Source organism: Rana temporaria, chromosome 2 (genome assembly GCF_905171775.1).
Source record: "Rana temporaria chromosome 2, aRanTem1.1, whole genome shotgun sequence".
In the NCBI taxonomy this organism is placed as follows: Eukaryota; Metazoa; Chordata; class Amphibia; order Anura; family Ranidae; genus Rana; species Rana temporaria.
The window spans coordinates 229,919,296-229,938,277 of record NC_053490.1 but is presented as its reverse complement, the minus strand read 5'-3'; the positions used below and the strand labels follow the sequence as shown (position 1 = coordinate 229,938,277).

Below are 18,982 nucleotides of genomic sequence, written 5' to 3'. Positions count from 1 at the left end.
CCTGGCCTTCTGGTAAGAGCATAACAAACCTATTTAGTGGTGGTCGACCCCTGCAGTGGAGGGAGTGACATTCATTTAATCTCTAAACCTTGGCTACCAGATCTACTGCTTCTTTTCACCACCATTTTGTTGGATTGATTGAATTTTGGACTGGATTCACGTTTAAGCACTTTTCCATATAGGTTACATACTGTTTTTACTTATATTAGCACAACACTTTATTTACCCAGCTTGTTTAAAGCGGGAGTTCACCCTAGAAAAAAATTTTAACATTAGATTCATGCTCATTTTGTCAAGGGAAATCGGGTAGTATTTTTAAAATCGAAGCCGTACGTACCGTTTTAGAGATACATCTTCGCTGCCGCTTCCGGGTATGGTCTTCGGGACTGGGCGTTCCTATTTGATTGACAGTCTTCCGACGGTCGCATCTATCGCATCATGAGTAGCCGAAAGAAGCTCTATACGGCGCCTGCACACCGACGTTCGGCTACTTTCGGAAAATCGTGACGCGATAGATGCGACCGTCGGAAGCCTGTCAATCAAATAGGAACGCCCAGTACCGCAGCCCATACCCGGAAGCGGCAGCGAAGATGTATCTCTAAAACGGTAAGTACGGCTTCGATTTTAAAAATACTACCCGATTCCCCTTGACAAAATGAGCATGAATCTAATGTTAAAAATTTTCATTTCCGGGTGAACCTCCACTTTAAAGTGACAGTCAGCACACCTATTGAGATCAGGATTTAACCTCCACAAGTTGCAGCCGAATGGCACTTTAGTTAAATTTAGACAAAGCTGTTCATAGCTTGCCAAAAACATTACAAAATGTTGTTGTACACTTTGCTCTTACATACAATGAAACTGTCTGTACAAGGCTTTTGAGGTTTAAAAAGAAAACCTCTTACCTGTACGAACTATAAAATTTGGGAAGATGCATCATATGCACATTTTTTCTTTTTTTTTTAAATAAATGCGTTGCTCAAAATTAGGATCGATTATGAAAATCAAATAGAATCTGGACATCACAAACAAACACAAAACATTAATATGATTCCACGTATTAAAGGAAATCGGTCACAAAAGAAACATGACAGCTTCTACTGCTAATATCTCCTTCAGAAAATGCTAGTTGTCCTGCTGACCCCTTGGCTACAACACTTTGAGACAATGACCTGCAGCAGGTATGCATATAGGGACTGCTGACATTCCTTTTAAAGTTAATGTCTCAAAGTACGAGGGCTTGTGAGTAAACTAGACAGGCAAGCAACTACCATTTTTAAAAGAGGGTCAACAATGGCTGCTACTATATTCTTTTGTCAGTTTTTTTTTTCTTTTCACAGTGGCTTAATTTAAAATGGCATAGCAAGATATTTCCTTCCTGGTGTCTTCTTAATGAGCAATTGCAGACATGAGGAGTTAACAGGCTCAGCAGGAAGATATGCAACATTTTCTGCCATAAGAATCAGCTCCTGCCAACACTGGCACATCAAACAGAGAGCCTGAGCCGGTCACACAAACCATTAATCTGAAAATTCAAAGGACTTGGATTTATCTTGAAGAGAGGAAACGACTGTTTACCAGGACGCCTCATCTGCTTCTCCCATCGAATGAGCTGTGATACTGAAGAAAGACACAAATGATCTTAATAGGCAGAAAGCTACGTGGGTAGCTTCACAATTACATGATTTATACACATTGTGAAAAAAGGCCATGTAAGAGCCCTTAATGGAATCCTAGGAAACCTGGTGTTTTACCTTTTTAATGAATGATATTCTAATATGCAAAGTATATATTTGGCCATATACTACTGTATAAACAAGACAAAGCACCAAAATACTTTAAATTCGTCTCTTTTCCGGTCCATCTGCTTTTTAAGAAAATACACTCCATTTAAAAGGCTAGTAATGTTCCGTCCCCCCCACCACGGGGAAAATACTTTCACAAGGAAAATGATGCATAAATTCAAATATGAGGAAGAGGGGTCTGTAGAATGAGAGATGTCTGTATATTTTTTAAAAACAATTTAAAATCTCAGGTTTATGAGATTTGCAAATGGCGTTGGAGTATTTTCAAAGAGGAAAGGCAGGTACTTTCAGTGTGCATAAACAAACAAAACATTTATAACAATTTACATTGCATATTGTTCCTGAACAAAAAGTTTAATCTACCAAGGTCACTATTCCAAAAAATGAATATAAACCCTTATATTTAGTGACTAGTGGAACCTCCTTTGTTGCCAGTAACCTCAACGAGAACCTTTCTGGAGCTACTGATCAGAGGTATTTCGATCAAGGATTATAAAAGTTTCATATGTAGTTTATTTATATTTTTTGGATATCTTGCTTGAATAGATGGTTTTCATTAAACTATATAATTTTAGCGATACCAAGGTCAAGGCATGGACCTGGCTTTTCGAACATTGGGAAGTCTTACATTTGAGCCGCTCTGCTGTTGGCCTTTTTTAGTTTAACCACTTCAATACAGGGCTTTAAAACCCACCTCCATCCCGGGCCTATTCTGGCACTTCTCTCCTACATGTACAAATCATCATTCTTTTGCTAGAAAATTACGCAGAACCCCCAAACATTATATATGTTTTTTTAGCAGACACCCTAGGGAATAAAATGGCGGTCATTGCAACTTTTTATCTTGCACAGTATTTGCGCAATAATTTTTCAAACGCCATTTTTTTGTAAAAAAAATGGTTTCCTGAATTAAAAAAAAAACAAAAAAAAAAAAACAGTAAAGTTAGCCCATTTTTTTTGTAAAATACGAAAAAGATGATGTTACGCCAAGTAAATAGATACCTAACATGTCATGCTTTAAAATTGCGCACACTCATGGAATGGCGCCCAAACTTTGTTACTTAAAAATCTCCATAGGCGACACTTTAAAATGTTTACAGGTTACCAGTTTAGAGTTACAGAGGAGGTCTAGTGCTAGAATTGTTGCACACGCTCTAACGCATGCGGCGACACCTCACATGTGTGGTTTGAACGACGTTTACAAGTACGTGGGCGGGACTTACCTGTGCTTTTGCTTATGAGCACGAGCTACCAGGGACAGGGGCGTTTAAATTTTTTTTTTTTTATTATTATAAATTTTTTTTTCTCGATCGCTTATATTCCTATTACAAGGAATGTAAACATCCCTTGTAATAGGAATAGTGTGCGACAGGTCCTCTTTAAGGAGAGATGCGGGGTCAATAAGACCCCACATCTCTCTTCCAGGCTGGAAAGCATGAGATCGTGAAAAAAAATTCACAGATCTCATTCTTACTAGCCGCAATTGCAGTTTGTTTAATTACAGGTACCCGGGCGTGACGTCATGACATCGTGCCCGGCCCTCCGACGGTCATAGAGATGACTGGTGACCATCTGGTCACCAGTCATCTCTATGCCTCCCATCCGGCGCACGGCGATCATCTTTCCGGGCCCCCGATGGCAAGGGAGAGCCCAGAGAAGCACCGGATGGCGGTGGGAGGGGGGGATGTCCCCTCCCGCCGACTACAAGAACGATAAAGCGGCATGCTATGATCATTCTTATGGTGGGCAGGATCGCTGCCGGAACAAAATGATATCTGAAAGATGCCTCTAGGTGCAGGCATCATTCAGATATGACCGCACAAAGTACAGGACATCAAAGGACGTCCACCCCGGATAAGAGATCCCCTTTTTGGACGTCATATGACGTGCGGTTTTGAAGTGGTTAATAAATGTAATAAAACAAAAAGTAGATACCCCAGGGTGAATACCATTTTTTGGAAATTAAGAGACATGCTAGTATTGAGGTAGTTAAAACATAGGACTTGGTAATGGTGCACTAGATACAGACCATCAAATTGTACAGGCCACACACAGAGGGAAGACGAGGCAAAAGGAGTTATAATTCGTCTACAATGATTTACATATAAAAAGTTTGGTAATTCTATGCAGAACTTTGTTTTCTCCAAACATGACAGTCTGTGTACATTAAATACAGTACATTCATTTTTGTTTTGATTACTTGTGTGGTGAAATAAGATTTTTGGTTTACCAGTAAAACCCTTTTCTTGGAGTAGATCACAGGCCATCATATCCATTTCAATAGGGTTACGTTGCCACATTCAGGTGATTGGAGGCTGTCAAAATAAAGACAGGAAATGCCCTACTAGGCATTATCCCTCTCACCTAAGCAAGACTTCAGTTTTTGTAGAAAGCCATGAAACACAAAAGGAAGTGAGGTGGGACCTGTGTCTTGTGATGTATTCCAAGAAAAGGACTTTACAGGTAAACCAAAAATCTATTTTATCATATATCCCAGGGCAACTTTATATCCATTATAATAGGGAGGCCTCAAAAGCACTCCATATGAGTGAAGGGCAACATGGCAACAAGCCAACAGGCCCCCCAACAACTAAACCAAAAACAGATTAGAACCTCATGCAACAGCCTGAAAAACTCACAGACCAAAGGAAGTGTCCTCTGTGGCTCGAACATCTACTTTGTAAAACCTTTGTAAAAGTGTGAACTGAAGAACAGCCTTACAAACCTGAGCTACTGAAGCCTGATGACGAATAGCCCAGGAAATGCCAACACTCCTGGCATAATAAGCAATCAATAAAAACGGTGGAGCTTTTCCCTTCAGACCGAATTGATCAAGAAATGGTAGATGTGGAAGTTGTGTGACCCTTGTTTGAGCTTTCCAAAAGCACAAAGAGGGAATCCGATTGACTAAATTGCAGTTCATGGCCTTTTGGGGCTTGGTGCCCGAGGCCCGAGACTGGCAAAATGCTTTTTGGAAGTGGACGGAGTAGCAGATTTCTGAACTGTAGGTATTGACTTTTTGAGTGGTAACAAGGTACTCTTACACACCATCATTTTCTGGATGTATTCATGCAAAGATAAAACAAATGTTCCCCTTAAAAGGGTAAACGTTAAGGCTCGTACACACGGTCTGACTTTTCTGTAAACTTTCCTAAAACTTTCCCAACATCATGTGGTTTTTCTGCTCTTTACCGCCACCCTTTGGTCAACTTCTGCTATTGTTGGTTGATTTTAACATTGGTTCTGGGCATGTGTATTTGCACTTCGGACACAAGGATGGATTCTCTGCATCAAGGTAAGAAACACCCTACTATCTGTTCCTTCACCCCCCCCCCATATCCCTTACTCAACTCCTCTCACCAATCCAGTACTGCTCTCTTCTCTTGCTTTCACCAGACACAGAGAGCAGTGGGAGCCATAGACTCCTGCTGTTGTCAGTCAAATCCTGTTCTGGCTCAACAGTGCCATCTATGAATGCACACAGTCCGGTTTGTCAGCAAACCCCCAGCCCATATCTTGATAAGAGGGAACTCACAGGAAGAAGAAGGAGCAGACAGCATCAATGGAAGACCAAAAAAGAGAGGGTAAGCCACCGAGCATTTAAGTATAACATAATTTTTATATAAATCTAAAAAAAAAATATGTTTAGTATCACTTTAAAAGTGGATGTAAACCCTCTCCTATACCCAGAAACAAATCTCCCTACATCGTCTGCAAAAGACCTGAGACTGGGATGGAGATTTGTCTTCCAACAAGACAATGATCCAAAACATAAAGCAAAATCTACAATGGAATGGTTCACAAATAAACATATCCAAGTGTTAGAATGGCCAAGTCAAAGTCCAGACCTGAATCCAATCGAGAACCTGTGGAAAGAGCTGAAAACTGCTGTTCACAAACGCTATCCATCCAACCTCACTGAGCTCAAGCTGTTTTGCAAGGAGGAATGGGCAAAAATTTCAGTCTCTCGATGTGTAAAACTGATAGAGACATACCCCAAGTGACTTACAGCTGTAATCGCAGCAAAAGGTGGCGCTACAAAAGTATTAACTTAAGGGGGCTAAATAATTTTGCACGCCCAATTTTTCAGTTTTTGTTTTTTTTAAAGTTTGAAATATCCAATAAATTTCGTTCCACTCCATGATTGTGTCCCACTTGTTGATTCTTCAAAAAAAAAAAATAGTTTTATATCTTTATGTTTGAAGACTGAAATGTGGCAAAAGGTCGCAAAGTTCAAGGGGGCCGAATACTTTCGCAAGGCACTGTAGGTGAGGATGCACAGGGAGGGATTGAGGATGTTGTGGTGGACGCTATGTTCCAACACCTGTAACCTTCGGAGAGGAGGACTAAGGAAGCAGTCATTTTAACGTAGCCCAGACCACTTCCAGAACACCCACAAAGGGTTCTTTGGGTCTGTGAAACACCCTGTCCTTGAGGTTCTTCCAGAATAGATTCCACAGATGAGGAGACTTCTGAATCTCCTTCTAGCCCATACTGTGCTTCCCTCTTTACATCATCCTCCCCTGGTGGTTCTTTTGTCAAGAGGGGGAGTGGGAGAGAGGAGAACACTTCAATTTGTGACCAAGGCTGTCTAAACTGGACAGTATTCCAGAGAGCTGGTTTTAAAACAGCAATAGCAGATAAATATTTCTCACCTGACACAAGTACTGGAGAAAGGTTCCCCAGAAATAGCAAAAATGCCTGATAGGGTGTTCCATGTGGATCTGACTCCTTCCATCTGACACCCAGGGGATACATTATTATTGGGGTAAATATATGTTCATCTCTACCTGATAAATGCATACAGCGTCCCTTCCCTTCTACATCCCCACCTCACTGCCATTGCATACACATGGCCTGCCAACAAGTGTAAAAGGAACCATTGCTGGGGACAGCAGTCTACATCAGCCAGGAGGGCATTCTGCTTCTAAGCACCAGTGTTTTGGTTACCCCAGGAGAGAAGACCATTTCAATCCTGCCAGTGTTCCACCACTCCAACCGGTTAAACAGTGTAGTGTGGGCCCTTTAATACTTGCTGGGACCTGTAGTCCCACAACAGGAAGTGTACTGCTGCCACCTGTAGTGCCACCAGAGGAGTCATGAATGTTGATGCGACACGCATGTCCAGTGCTGGGTTACAGTACCAATTCTCTGAGCATAGAAAAGCTGTAGGCAATGGATCCCGATAAAACCATTCTCCTATTCCCATATGGAATTGTTGAGAAGCTAGCTATTTTCTTGGAGACTGCAGAGACATGATCATCACCTAGAAACTAGCAAAAAAAAAAAAATGTAGCCTTGCCAAGATCGTAGGGGTTATGCCTAGGAGGGAATTTTTTTAATTTTTTTTTTTACCATTCTTAGATTACCCGAGGGTGGCAACAACCCTATTGTAATGGATATGAAGGTGCCTTGTGTCCCAGGATGTAGGATAAAGAAATTCAGATGGTGAGACAGCACAGTGTTATGTGGAGCACAACGTATGGCGCCGCAGGTGACACACACACACACACACACACACACACACACACACACACACACACACCTTCGTTTTGTGGAACCTCCAATCCCAAATACCATTTTTTTTTTTAAGATGTTATTACCCTAGGAGGTTTATACACTTGATCCATCAATGCCCTAGACTGGCAAAACCATATATTTTGTAAAGAGATCGCAATAAAACACATTAAATATATGTGTAATAAGGATAGTTTTCAATTTTTTATTGTGAAAAGGTCAGATGACATTTAAAATGTCATTCAAGCAAAAAAAAAAAAAAAATACTTTGTAGGGGTTCAGCGTGGTGCACTAGGATCACTGAACCCTAAAGGGAAATTAGCCCCCCTCCAGCACATAATAGTTGCTGCAGACTGCATACAATGAAAAGCAGAATGTCAATGTTCCCAACGCCTTTCCTCAAACAGCACCAATGGTTTAGTAATACCACATTTCCCTCTCTCTCTATTAAGTGTTTGGTCACCAAACTTTTACAAATTAGCTTCAATTGCATTAGAGTTACACTATAAAAGTAATAATAGTAGTCAAAAATTATTGCCACTCAAAACTGGAAATACAGACGTGTGTTCAAACTGAAGCCTTCCATATGCTTGGGGTTCCAGCATTTAAAAATAGTACAAATAGTCAGTGCCAGAAACGGAACAGTAAAAAACGGTAGAAATGAAAGGAAGAGGAGCCTTACATATCATATTTGAGACACACATGTAGTTTGTCCACAGTGTAGTGTAGCCAAAGTAAAGCATGGAGAAAACATAGGTGCCACCTGACATGGGGGAAAGTGTCTATCTTATGGAGCGAATAATGACCAGGCTCCCGCCCCCACCCTGTTGCTGTGTTACATAACGGGCCGGCCCTGGTCTGAGGGCATGGCTGCAGAAGGGAGGCAACGGCGCCATCTGCTGGAACTCACTGGGGTCAGACTGGTCCGCGGCAGCAGCGACCATCTGCTTTGGACCCAGCAGCATGCATGATATATAGCAAGGGAAGTGGGCCCGACCCATGTAGAAGAAGCCCAGGAAACTTTTCAGCAGGTGAGCAGGCTCAGTGCACATAGGCATGCCCACGCAACATTATTACAAGTTGTTCCACACACTGGGCCTGCTCATCTGTTGCTGCAAACCTATAGTGTACCTGCATTGGTCGCCGCCTCACTCCAAATACCTTCCAGTCCCTCAGCAATCAGTGCCCACCCGCAACGGGCAGAAGAGAAGAGGAGAGCAGTCAGACCAGCAAGCCACAACAGGGCCAGGGACCAGGAGTCATTGGCACTGGTCAGACTGCATTTCATGGGCAATGGTAAATATTTTAGTACACTGCTTGGGTCAGAATATTTTTTTTACTCGTTTTCCTCCTCTAAAACCTAGAAAAATACGGCAAGTGTTAACAGGACCAAATAATTGGGGTGACCATTACAATTAAATAAATGTTTTACCTGTCATTAGAAAATTTTTCAACCAAAGAAACATCATCCACCGATTCTTTAGGAACCTGAAAAATGAAGTACATTAACAACAAAAAATCACAGTTTGGACACTTCACACAGAGTCATGGTACATGTACTGTAATTCAAGCCAAATGCTAAAGACTCCAGGCTGGACCACAGAGCTGCATCCCGTGACTGGATGTTACTGGCTATAAGCCCTATCTCTAGAAGTCAGTAATCATGTGGTCAACTTACTGGAATGGAGCCCAGGCATCATAATTTTCTGAAGTTCCGCTTGATAATCTCATTCATGTCCACTTTCCTGCGACTGAGAAGTGTGCTGAAGGGGTGTTAAAGTGTTTTATGATAGTTCAGCAGGCACTAACTCGATACCAGTTTTTCTAAATGTATCAATATTTCCAGATGACCACGTTTTCCAGTCTGACAACCAACATATTACGGCACTGAAGGAAGTCACAATTTGATAGAGATAAAATGTGATATAAAATCAGATGCTTATATCAATTAGGAGAGTTAATATGACCAACTTGCCTGCTATACCTTATAGCATAGGTCTGTTCGGTATCAAACCATTTGGAATATACCTAGACATTTGGGCAAACATTTTTTATGATTGTCATTTTGTTTTAACCAGGATCATGAATTGTGTGTAGTGTTTGAGATAAAGAGCAGATGGGTATTGCTTCTAAATGCCTGTATGGTGGACAATCCTGATCAAACTGCTGCTTGTTGAGAGCTCTTCTGGAGTTTTTTTTTGCCATGGGAACATTAAGACCAAGAGATATGATGTCCTGTCAAGTATGCTGTGACTGCAACATTGTGTAATGTGATATATGGTGGTCTGCTTTGTGTCTGGAGCTGACTTTTCAGTTTGATAATTTTGTCTCCGATTTGTGACAACTCTCCATTTCAGTTTGAGGTTCCCAAGACTTCATTATCATCACAAACGTATGTACAAAAAGACCAGGTTGCAAATTTCACAGACACAGAGGCTCGATGGTGAAAAGCCCAAGAAACACTCGCTACCCCAGTGCAACCAGATTTAACAGGAAAAGCAGACTTTATCTTGCAGCTGACTGGCCTGCACTATAACCTGTCTAATCAAAATAGTGGATTTGGAAACATGATATCCTCCTTTAGGTCCATCTGGAATAACAGAAAGAGATTCTGTCTAAAGGAAGTAGTGGCAGAAAAGTAAACCCAGACAGCCCTCACCATATCCAGGCAACGGAGAAAGATCTGCTTGAGTTGAACCAGAATCAGGCACAGGGAAGTTGAAACAAAATCCAAATTCAGGTGAAAAGCAGGGACAACCTTGGGCAAAACAACCTTACAGTACAATGATGATTACTCAAAAACCTTTCAGGCAAACTTGTTATGGCGGCGGAATTGTATGCAGGATTGGATCTCCTGGTTTGCCAGTGTTTAGAATCCACCTGGTCCAAGGAGATAGAAGAAGGTTTGTGGGTTCAGGAACTGGAACCTGACTTAGAGGAACAAAGGGAAAATGTTGATGCACAATAAGAAGCTGTCGACCTACGCTATTAATCCTTAGATTCTGTGTCTGGGTAAATGCATCTACTCATCGAAGCGTTACTAATGATTCTGTCTATCAAAAGAGTTGAAAAGACTGCCTCCCATTAAAGGCAGGCTTAAAATGGCCTTCTTACATGCTTGCTTTACCAAGTACAGCTTGAGATAGAATGCACTGTGGATCTGGACAGAAGAAAAGGGGTTTCTTGAGGCATAAGTCGAACAGCTTCCAGCACCAGTCAGATGCTAGCAACAATCATCTGAACAACGCAAATAATAAGCCGACACCAGCATCTGCCAACTCCAAGTTAAGAGATTTAACCTGCCAGCTAAATATAGGCCTAGGCTTTTCTCTATGCAAGGATGCGTGCAGTGTCAGAATGAGAGCTATGAGGCATCTGTGTCAGAAGCTGCTAGTAAAGGTGGTGGTGAGCATTTTAAATCTCTAGTCACATGGAGCTACAAGATGGACCAACTGAGACATAACTCCTTGCATAACTGAAGAAAATTCCTTTGCTTAAAGACAGGAAGAAGAACAAGTCCCCAGGGATGAAAAAAGGAATCAAAAACGGCTGAGGGTTTACCTGGAATCTTTGAGAAATGCAGAAGGCACAAGGCTTCCCTAAACCAAACATGCTCAGCATGGGAAATGGGAAACATTGACTGTAAACTGGAGGATGAGGAGTGTGAACGCATGCACTTGATGTTTCACAAAGACCAGTGTTGGCGATGCCTGGAAGAGGAGGGTTCCTTCTTTCACATATACTCTTCGCCAACCTGGGTTTCTGATTATTGGCGAAGAGTTTACAAGACAATCCCTCTAGGTGACAGGTGATTCTTTGGCCTTTACTTCACTCTAATATTTGTTACACTTTAATAAACAAACAATCATTTTGGACCTACAAGAAATCACAAGCAGTCCATATGATAAATGCCACCAGAATGTGTATACTAGCTCATTGGCTGGATACATGGCCTTCAGGCTTACGCGATTGTTTCTCGAGACTGAACAGAAGAAATGGAAAAAACGATTCTTCATAATTCGCAAGACTGAATGTCCTCTAAGACAACTTGGGCATGTTGGATTAATTTTAGGACTACAGATCCATACAGACAAGTCATGCCATAGACACAGACGAGATAGGTTATCTATGGAACTGTTTAGGTTGGACAAAAGGGGGCTGGGCATTCATGACCAGGGTTCATTTGCGACGACGGAGATCGCAGTCTGCTGTGCACAGCCATTGGGTATCCAGATTTTAATGTGAAACAAAGGTAGCCCCAGTGCTTGAATTATATCTACCCCCCTTTTTTTTCCTTCGATTACATATTTATGCAACATAGATTTACACTGAGAGATGCCTGGATGGCGAGTTATCTGCCTTAGTCATTGTGTCATTGGGTGGAAGTGCGCTGCCTATCTGCAGAAGGACAAGGCTTTGCATGGGGTTGTTACGCATTTCAAGCACCTTTGCTGTTTGTATATTTTTCCTGTATGCGCTTCATCCACTTACTGTAGCATTATTTGGGATATAGTGTTAAGTCAAGGTGCAGGCCATGCCTATGTTTCAATTGCCTATGATTAACGGTTTTTATTTTGTAGTTGTAACCCTAACAAAAAAAATTAAAAAAATTGGAATACAAAATGTGTAGTCAGTGCCGACTGCAACAGACAGAACACTAGTATACCCAATAGCCTGGGAAAACCTGAGCTCGTTGGCCAACTAGAGAAATGTCCAGGAATTCCAAACTCCAGCCTGAATCCATTAACTGCTGCTGTTAGTAGAAACATCTTCTAATTCAAGCAAAAAATACAGCAGAAAGAAAAGAAACATCCATCTTCCTAAGGACCCCAAGCAAAACCAAGCTGGTGGGAGGTGTTATAGCTTCTTGGGGGCTGGACTTTGGTTTACTATGTGCCTAGTGTCCATTTGTTTTTTGGGTGTCAGTACAACCCTTGGTTAAAGTGGATGTAAACCCAATTCATGAACATTTGAGCTGGGCACATATATCTGTAGTGTTTTCTTATCTCTCTCCAAAGCACATCTGAAGCTGTTGACTTCACTGGTTATATGTGAGGGTTTACATCCACTTTAAGCATCAAGCTGAGGCCCTCAAAGGATGAAAAATACAGTTATAAACTAAACAGAACATAAAAAAGGCATATTTACTGCTCCAATACACTACCATTGTTGCTAGATTTTAAAATGTATAGGACACTGTTCTTAGAAATATCTATCTATAAAGTGCAGAGAAATGGCAGCTGCCTCATCTTGTGCCTATCATTTTTCCCTGTATTAGTAACTAGCTCACTACAACGTACAATAGGGCGAGTGTCATGGATTGAGGACTTTGCATTAACCATGTATGTGTATATAACAAAGTATCTGTGTCTGCAGCTCACCTTGTAGGGCTTTTCTTCTGCTCGATTCTGGAGAAGTAACTGCATGTACTTGTTCAGGGGATTTTCCTCTTCGGAAGTACTTAGTCTGGCATTTTCTTCAGCCCCTCTCACTATTGTATCTTCTTGTTCTGGTAACCTTGCTCTTGAATTTTCTTCTTCTTCTTCTTCTTCTTCTTGGGATGTTTTAGAATCTGCTACAGAGATCTTAGAATACGAGGCACACCAAGATATTATTTTAGAATATTATCTACTAATCAAAAACACACAGGATGTAAGGCAAATTTGACAACTTAGAATCTGAGCATTCCAACACACAACCTGAGAACTTCTGCATGCAGCCATTCTGAGCAGATATCTGCTAGAGGCCAAGGATGAGCTCTGGCGTGTTCGCATTGTACACATGCAGAGCCCACCAGGAAGTGTGCACGGCGATGCGCTAATCACAGCCAGGGAGACATTTCACGATCCCTGCAGCCGAGCATCGGGACAATGTCTCCCAGGCTGTGATTAGTGCAGCGCCGTGCACAATTCCTGGCGGGCTCTGCACGTGTACTATGCGAACACGCCAGAGCTCATCCTTACTAGAGGAACAAGAGGGTAAGAGGTATGAAGAAGTACTCACACCTATGGGTTAGTACTACAAGGTGTGACTAATATGTCCAGTAGTAATTAAAATGTAAACAAAATAAGTTTTTCTACGCTCATTAGCTACTCAAATAGAGCTAGCATTTTACCAATTGTGCACTCAGTCCATGCCCTCAAAGAGCTTACAATCTAAGGTCCCTATCTTACATGCATGCATGCATACATACTTGGGTCAAATTAGCCAGGAGCCAACTAACTTACCACAGTCTATGGAGCATAGGAGGAAATCCAAGGAAGCATGCAAACTCCATGCAGGGAGTACCTTGGTTGGATACTAGTGTATAGGCCTCACCATTTTTGATCATTTTAAGGGCATTGTTGCACCATTTTCACTCATTTTCTATTTATTTTTTGTTTCACTTTAACTGTTCGTTATTTATTATGCACTCTCAGCCTACACCACACAACTAGGGTAGAAGGTATTAAAGGTTTAAAAGTAATTTTAAAATGTAGATACAAAATCTGTAGACTCAAAATGTGAGGATATGCGATGCTATTGGGAACAAGTAGAAATTGTAAGTATGCCCAAGTAACACCCTGAATAATGTACCTTTTGCCACGTCACTCATCAAAAATAGCAGTGCACTTCCTGGTATACTTCTGTACCTACAGCCTTGTAGCTTTATATCATGTCTGCAGTGCTAGAGGCACTTGCAGGAGTATGGGCAACAGAGATATCTTTCAACAGAAGCATTGTGAATCTTGGAAGAGGGTAGTGTGTTTGATGCACTAGCACAAGGTTTCTCAACTCCAGTCCTCAGGTCGCCCCAACAGGTCATGTTTTCAGGATTTCCCTCAGATGAAACGGCTGTGGTAATTACTAAGGCAGTGAAACTGATCAAATCCCCTGTGCAAAATAATGGAAAGCCTGAAAACATGACCTGTTGGGGTGTCTTGAGGACTGGGGTTGAGAAACACTGCACTAGCAGACTGAAATGAACTTGACTAGTAAATTAAAGTCCAACTCCAGCCAACAGTTTTTTTAAGCAGTTACAGCAGTTTTTCTCTTTTTCGGATAAAGGAATAAAAGCTGACCACTGCAACCACCCCTGTCAGTGTTAAAAAGTTTGTCTCTAACATTTTGGCCACTTTTGCTGGATAGCTTGGTCTGTTAAAAAAGGTTGAAAAACAACAACAGACTTACTGGGCGGATTAATAGGTGAAATATAGAAAAACAAAGCCTCAAAAAAGAAAAACAAATGCAGTCATCATATCTAAGTAATGGTAGGCTGCAATATAATAAATATTTGTTATTGGATTTAATACCACTTTAAGAACCTGTGCAGGTTCACATTAAAGAGACATTGTTTTAGCTAAAGGTATATGTAAACCCAAATAACAAAAATTTAATATATTACCAGGCTTAGATGTGGTGGCTGCATTTTTTTAGGTTGTACTGTATCATTTTAATTATATATACGCAGCAAGTAAAAAAATCTGTTGATCCCAATAGACATCCAGTCTCCTTGTAACTTCCTGTGTACTGAATGGATATCTCAAATTTGTTATCAGCTTTCCAAGCTGTCATTTGTGAACTACTCAACGCTTTCTCCCCATGCAATGGAGATGGGGACAGGGTAAGGCAGGCCAAACACTGTGCAAATTTCTTCCCTGCAACCGCGTGTTGTAGGAAAGCAATTTGCACGATTCCCCCATCAACATAGACAGTGCTGACAAGGGAATCCCTCCTGCCGAGCAAATGTCTGATCCGGGCAGGGGAAGCCTTCCCCACTGGGAGAAGACAGTGATCATTGCTAGCGGCTGTTATAACCACTAGCGATAATCGCAAAGAAAATCAGGCAGGCTGGTTTACCAAAGTTGATCGATCAACTTGGGGCACATTTAGCCTGCCCACACATGGTTTGAATCTCGCCCCGGTTCCTGCTGAACCAGCCAAGATTCAAACCATCTAAAGGCCGGCCTAAGATGTTTGCAGTCCAAATCTAGATAGAAACCTAGGGTGATAGATACAGTACAGTAGGTGAGCATTGCTACTCTAGGAAGAGAAAGGTCTTACTGGCAGGATCACCAGATAGAGAATATATATAAAATAGATAGATAGATAGATAGATAGATAGATAGATAGAATACAATTAGTTTTTTTTGATTAAGTTGCAACATATAACTTTTTTCTATATAAACTTTAACTCATAATTTGCACATAGACTTAAAGCTTACAAAAAGCGCGCACCGTCTAATACATAAAAAAATGGAGTCGAATACTCAACCTTTGAAGTGTTTAATACTGTAAAGTGATTTCATTACCTCCTGCTTATAATCAGATTTCTCAAGGATTTCGGGACTCTTTCTCTGATCTTCAACTTTGTACTCTTGAGGGAAACTCTGTCTAATTTCCTCTACATGTTTGCTATGGCTCTGATTTTCTGTTTTATCTCCACTTCTCACTGAAGGAAAAAAAAAAATAACATTTTGCAGCTGCAGTGATCACAGGTTTGTTACCAATGAATAAAAGAAACCATCACAAAAAAAAATACAGATTGTTATCTGTGTGGCTGTCATGCTGATCCTTTGGCTACAAGCTGGATCTGGAGTTCCGACATCACTTGCTGCATACTTGCTACAGGTTACTGGATAAGAAAGTACCAAAGCCAAAAGACAGCGAAGTCCAATGGTATTTTTCACAACCACCAAGACAGCCTACATTTATCCCCCATGGCAATATAAACAACATAAATGTACCAGAATTTACAATGCATGACCGCTTTCTTTTACCTGCTGGTCCTACATCTACCAGGCTGGTAGCGGCTATGCTCAAAACAATCCAACCAGCAACTCACAACATTAACTCCTGTTTAAATATGTGGCTTGCAGGAGAACTCAAGATTCCTTTTATGTTTCTATATCCAGTGACACTCCTTTACTCATTTTGTTATTTTCTATAATGAGGTTGTCTGCAGGCCAAGTCTTCAGAAGTCACCATTAGGAAAAATATTTTCAGCAAGGCTACATAGAGTTCCAACCTATAACCATGGACATATACTTCTGTAAGGGTCCTTTCACACGTGCGGACCGTTCTTCCGTTTTCTAATATGTCCGTTTACGGACTGCAATGCTTTCCAATGGGATAGCGTACGTTAGCGGATGAGCATCCGCTAACGTCCGTTAACATCCGTCTCCGTTAAGCTCCGTTTTTTTGAACGGAAGAAATCCCTATTTTTTTTCTGTCAAAAAAACGAAACGGACGAAAAACAGATGTTAGCGGACGATCCGTTTAACATCCGATCTGCTAACATCCGTTTTTCATCAAAATATGTAATAAAAATAAAGTTCTAACAAAAAAAAAAAACGGATGAAAAACGTATGACAACGGATGAAAAACTGATGACAAAGGATGAAAAACTGATGACAACGGATGAAAAACTGATGAAAAACTGATGACAATGGATGAAAAACTGATGAAAAACTGATGACAACGGATGAAAAACTGATGACAACGGATGATAAAAAACTGATCTAAAAAAAACGGTCCGCACGTGTGAAAGAGCCTAAGCCTTACAGGATCTGAGCCTACATACAGCATATATCCTGGGTAGAGTGTGAAGCTATCCACAGACATTAGATGATTTTTGCAAAAGAGAAGCAAGTTCTTTTTCTATCGGCCATCCCAAAGATCCGAAATGGTCTGCTGTAAAAATACGGACAAAAAACAAAACAACTTGGATGTCACAAAAGTGGCACCCATCTTGTTCTGCCCTGACCCAGCAGGGTATGTGTTCATGGATTCCCTACTGAGCAGAGTAGACAAGGCTGGTGTGAAATTATACTAAAACACCCCCCATTTTGTGACTTTGTGACATGATTGATCCGGATCAGAATTTTTAAAGTACTTGTAAACCTCAGTCATGAAATCTGAACAAAAGCACATACAGTTGTGCTCATAAGTTTACATATCATGGCAGAATTTAGGATTTCTTAAACAATTTTTCAGAGAATACGAATAACGCAAAAACTCTTTCACTCATGGTTAGTGTGTTTGGCTGAAGCCATTTATTATCAAATCAAAACAGCAACTACCCAAATGACCCTAAACAAAAGTTTACATACCCAGGTTCTTAATACCCTGTATTGCCCCCTTTAAGACAGCTTGAAGTCATTTGTGGATGAGGCTCTTTATCTTCTCAGATGATCTTCTCAGAAAATTGCTCATTCCTCTTGGCAAAAAGCCTCCAGTTCCTGTAAATTCTTGGGCTGTCTTGCATGAGCTGCACGCTTGAGATCTCCCCAGAGTGGCTCAATGATATTGAGTACAACAGGGGGGGCTTAGTCTTAGACTATAAATATGTGGAGCGACCAACCCTTTGGTTTTATATGTGGAATGTCACTGGTCTTGCTGCCCTCCTCAGAACAATGGGTATCCTTAGAGCTGAAACATATAGAGAAGAAATGAGGGCACATCGACCTTGTGCATTACCAAAAGTAAAATTTATCAGCAGTCATCATACTCGCATACAAATGTGATAAAAGAGCTTGTAAATACAACAGCAAGTTGAATCGTTTCTCTAAAATCAGCAACCTGGACTGGACATTAATGAGGAACTGATGGTATTGTAAAAATGGCTTACGCGTTTCGAGGGAGGACCCTCTTCCTCAGAGCCAAAGCAACGAATGACTGGCCTCCTCTAGTTATCGCATATGCTTCTCTGGGGATGTGTAGTGTGGGGATAAAGAAGACCAAACAACCGGCTCCATCAACTTCCAGATAGTGAACATAAAGCCATATTTTTGGCTGAGCAAGGTGTAGTTTGATCTGGCCCTCCAGGCCATTTCATGTGGCCCTCACACCTCTCCTTTGGTCCTTCTCCAGACCTTGTACTTTCTGCTTTCAAGCAATGCATCCATCTTCTTCCCAGGAGCAGAATAAGGTAAGGAGGGGTGCACTGTGATGTAAAGGAGGGTGGGGGACTCAACTTCTGATGGTGGGTGGCTCTTGACAACTAATGTAAGGGGAGGGGCTGCGTTGGACATCTAATGTTACAGATACAACCGGCCCTTTTGAGGGCCATCATAATGCTGATGCGTCCCACAATGAAATGGAGTTTGACACCCCTGGCATAGACGGTACAAGTCTCTGCCTCCTGAACCAACCCCACTGCCTTTCTTGGGCACCCCGAAGTATATAAATCAGCTTATGGCCGATACAAACTACACCTTGATCAGCCAAAAATATGGCTCAATGTTCACTATCTGGAAGTTGATGGAGCCGGTGGTGGTGGTCCTCTGCGGTTATGAGGTGGTAAAAGAAACCCTGCTGAACCATGCTGAGGAGTTTAGTGCCTGCCCATTTATCCCCACACTACACATCCCCTGCAAAAGATACGATATAACTAGAGGAGGCTAGTCATTTAACGCTTTAGCTCAGAGGAAGAGGGTCCTCCCTCGAAACACGCAAGCCATTTTTGCGATACCATCTGTTCCTCCGCTGCCGATTTTAGAGAAAAAATTAAACTTACTGTTGTATTTACAAGCTCTTTTATCACATTTGTATGCGAGTATGATGACTGCTGTTACATTTTTGAATACATTTTACTTTTGGTAATGCACAAGGTCGGTGCGCCCTCCTTTCTTCTTTATATGTTTCAATGATATTGAACCACTCCAAACCTTCACTTTATT

At 41.3% G+C, this 18,982-nt stretch overlaps 1 protein-coding gene across 2 annotated transcripts in view; it reads right to left on the bottom strand.

Annotated features, from left to right (window-relative positions):
- Positions 1 to 1,331: 1,331 nt before the first annotated feature.
- OFD1 (OFD1 centriole and centriolar satellite protein) overlaps positions 1,332 to 18,982 on the bottom strand; it is an 85,121-nt gene continuing 67,470 nt past the window's right edge. For both annotated transcript variants that reach the window (XM_040336529.1, XM_040336530.1), the window contains exons 20-23: positions 15,614 to 15,753; positions 12,704 to 12,907; positions 8,755 to 8,810; positions 1,332 to 1,620 (exon numbers count right to left, since the gene is read on the bottom strand). In XM_040336529.1, coding sequence (XP_040192463.1) covers positions 1,575 to 1,620; positions 8,755 to 8,810; positions 12,704 to 12,907; positions 15,614 to 15,753 — 446 coding nt within the window. In that variant the 3' untranslated portion in view covers positions 1,332 to 1,574. The remainder of the gene's footprint in view (positions 1,621 to 8,754; positions 8,811 to 12,703; positions 12,908 to 15,613; positions 15,754 to 18,982) is intronic.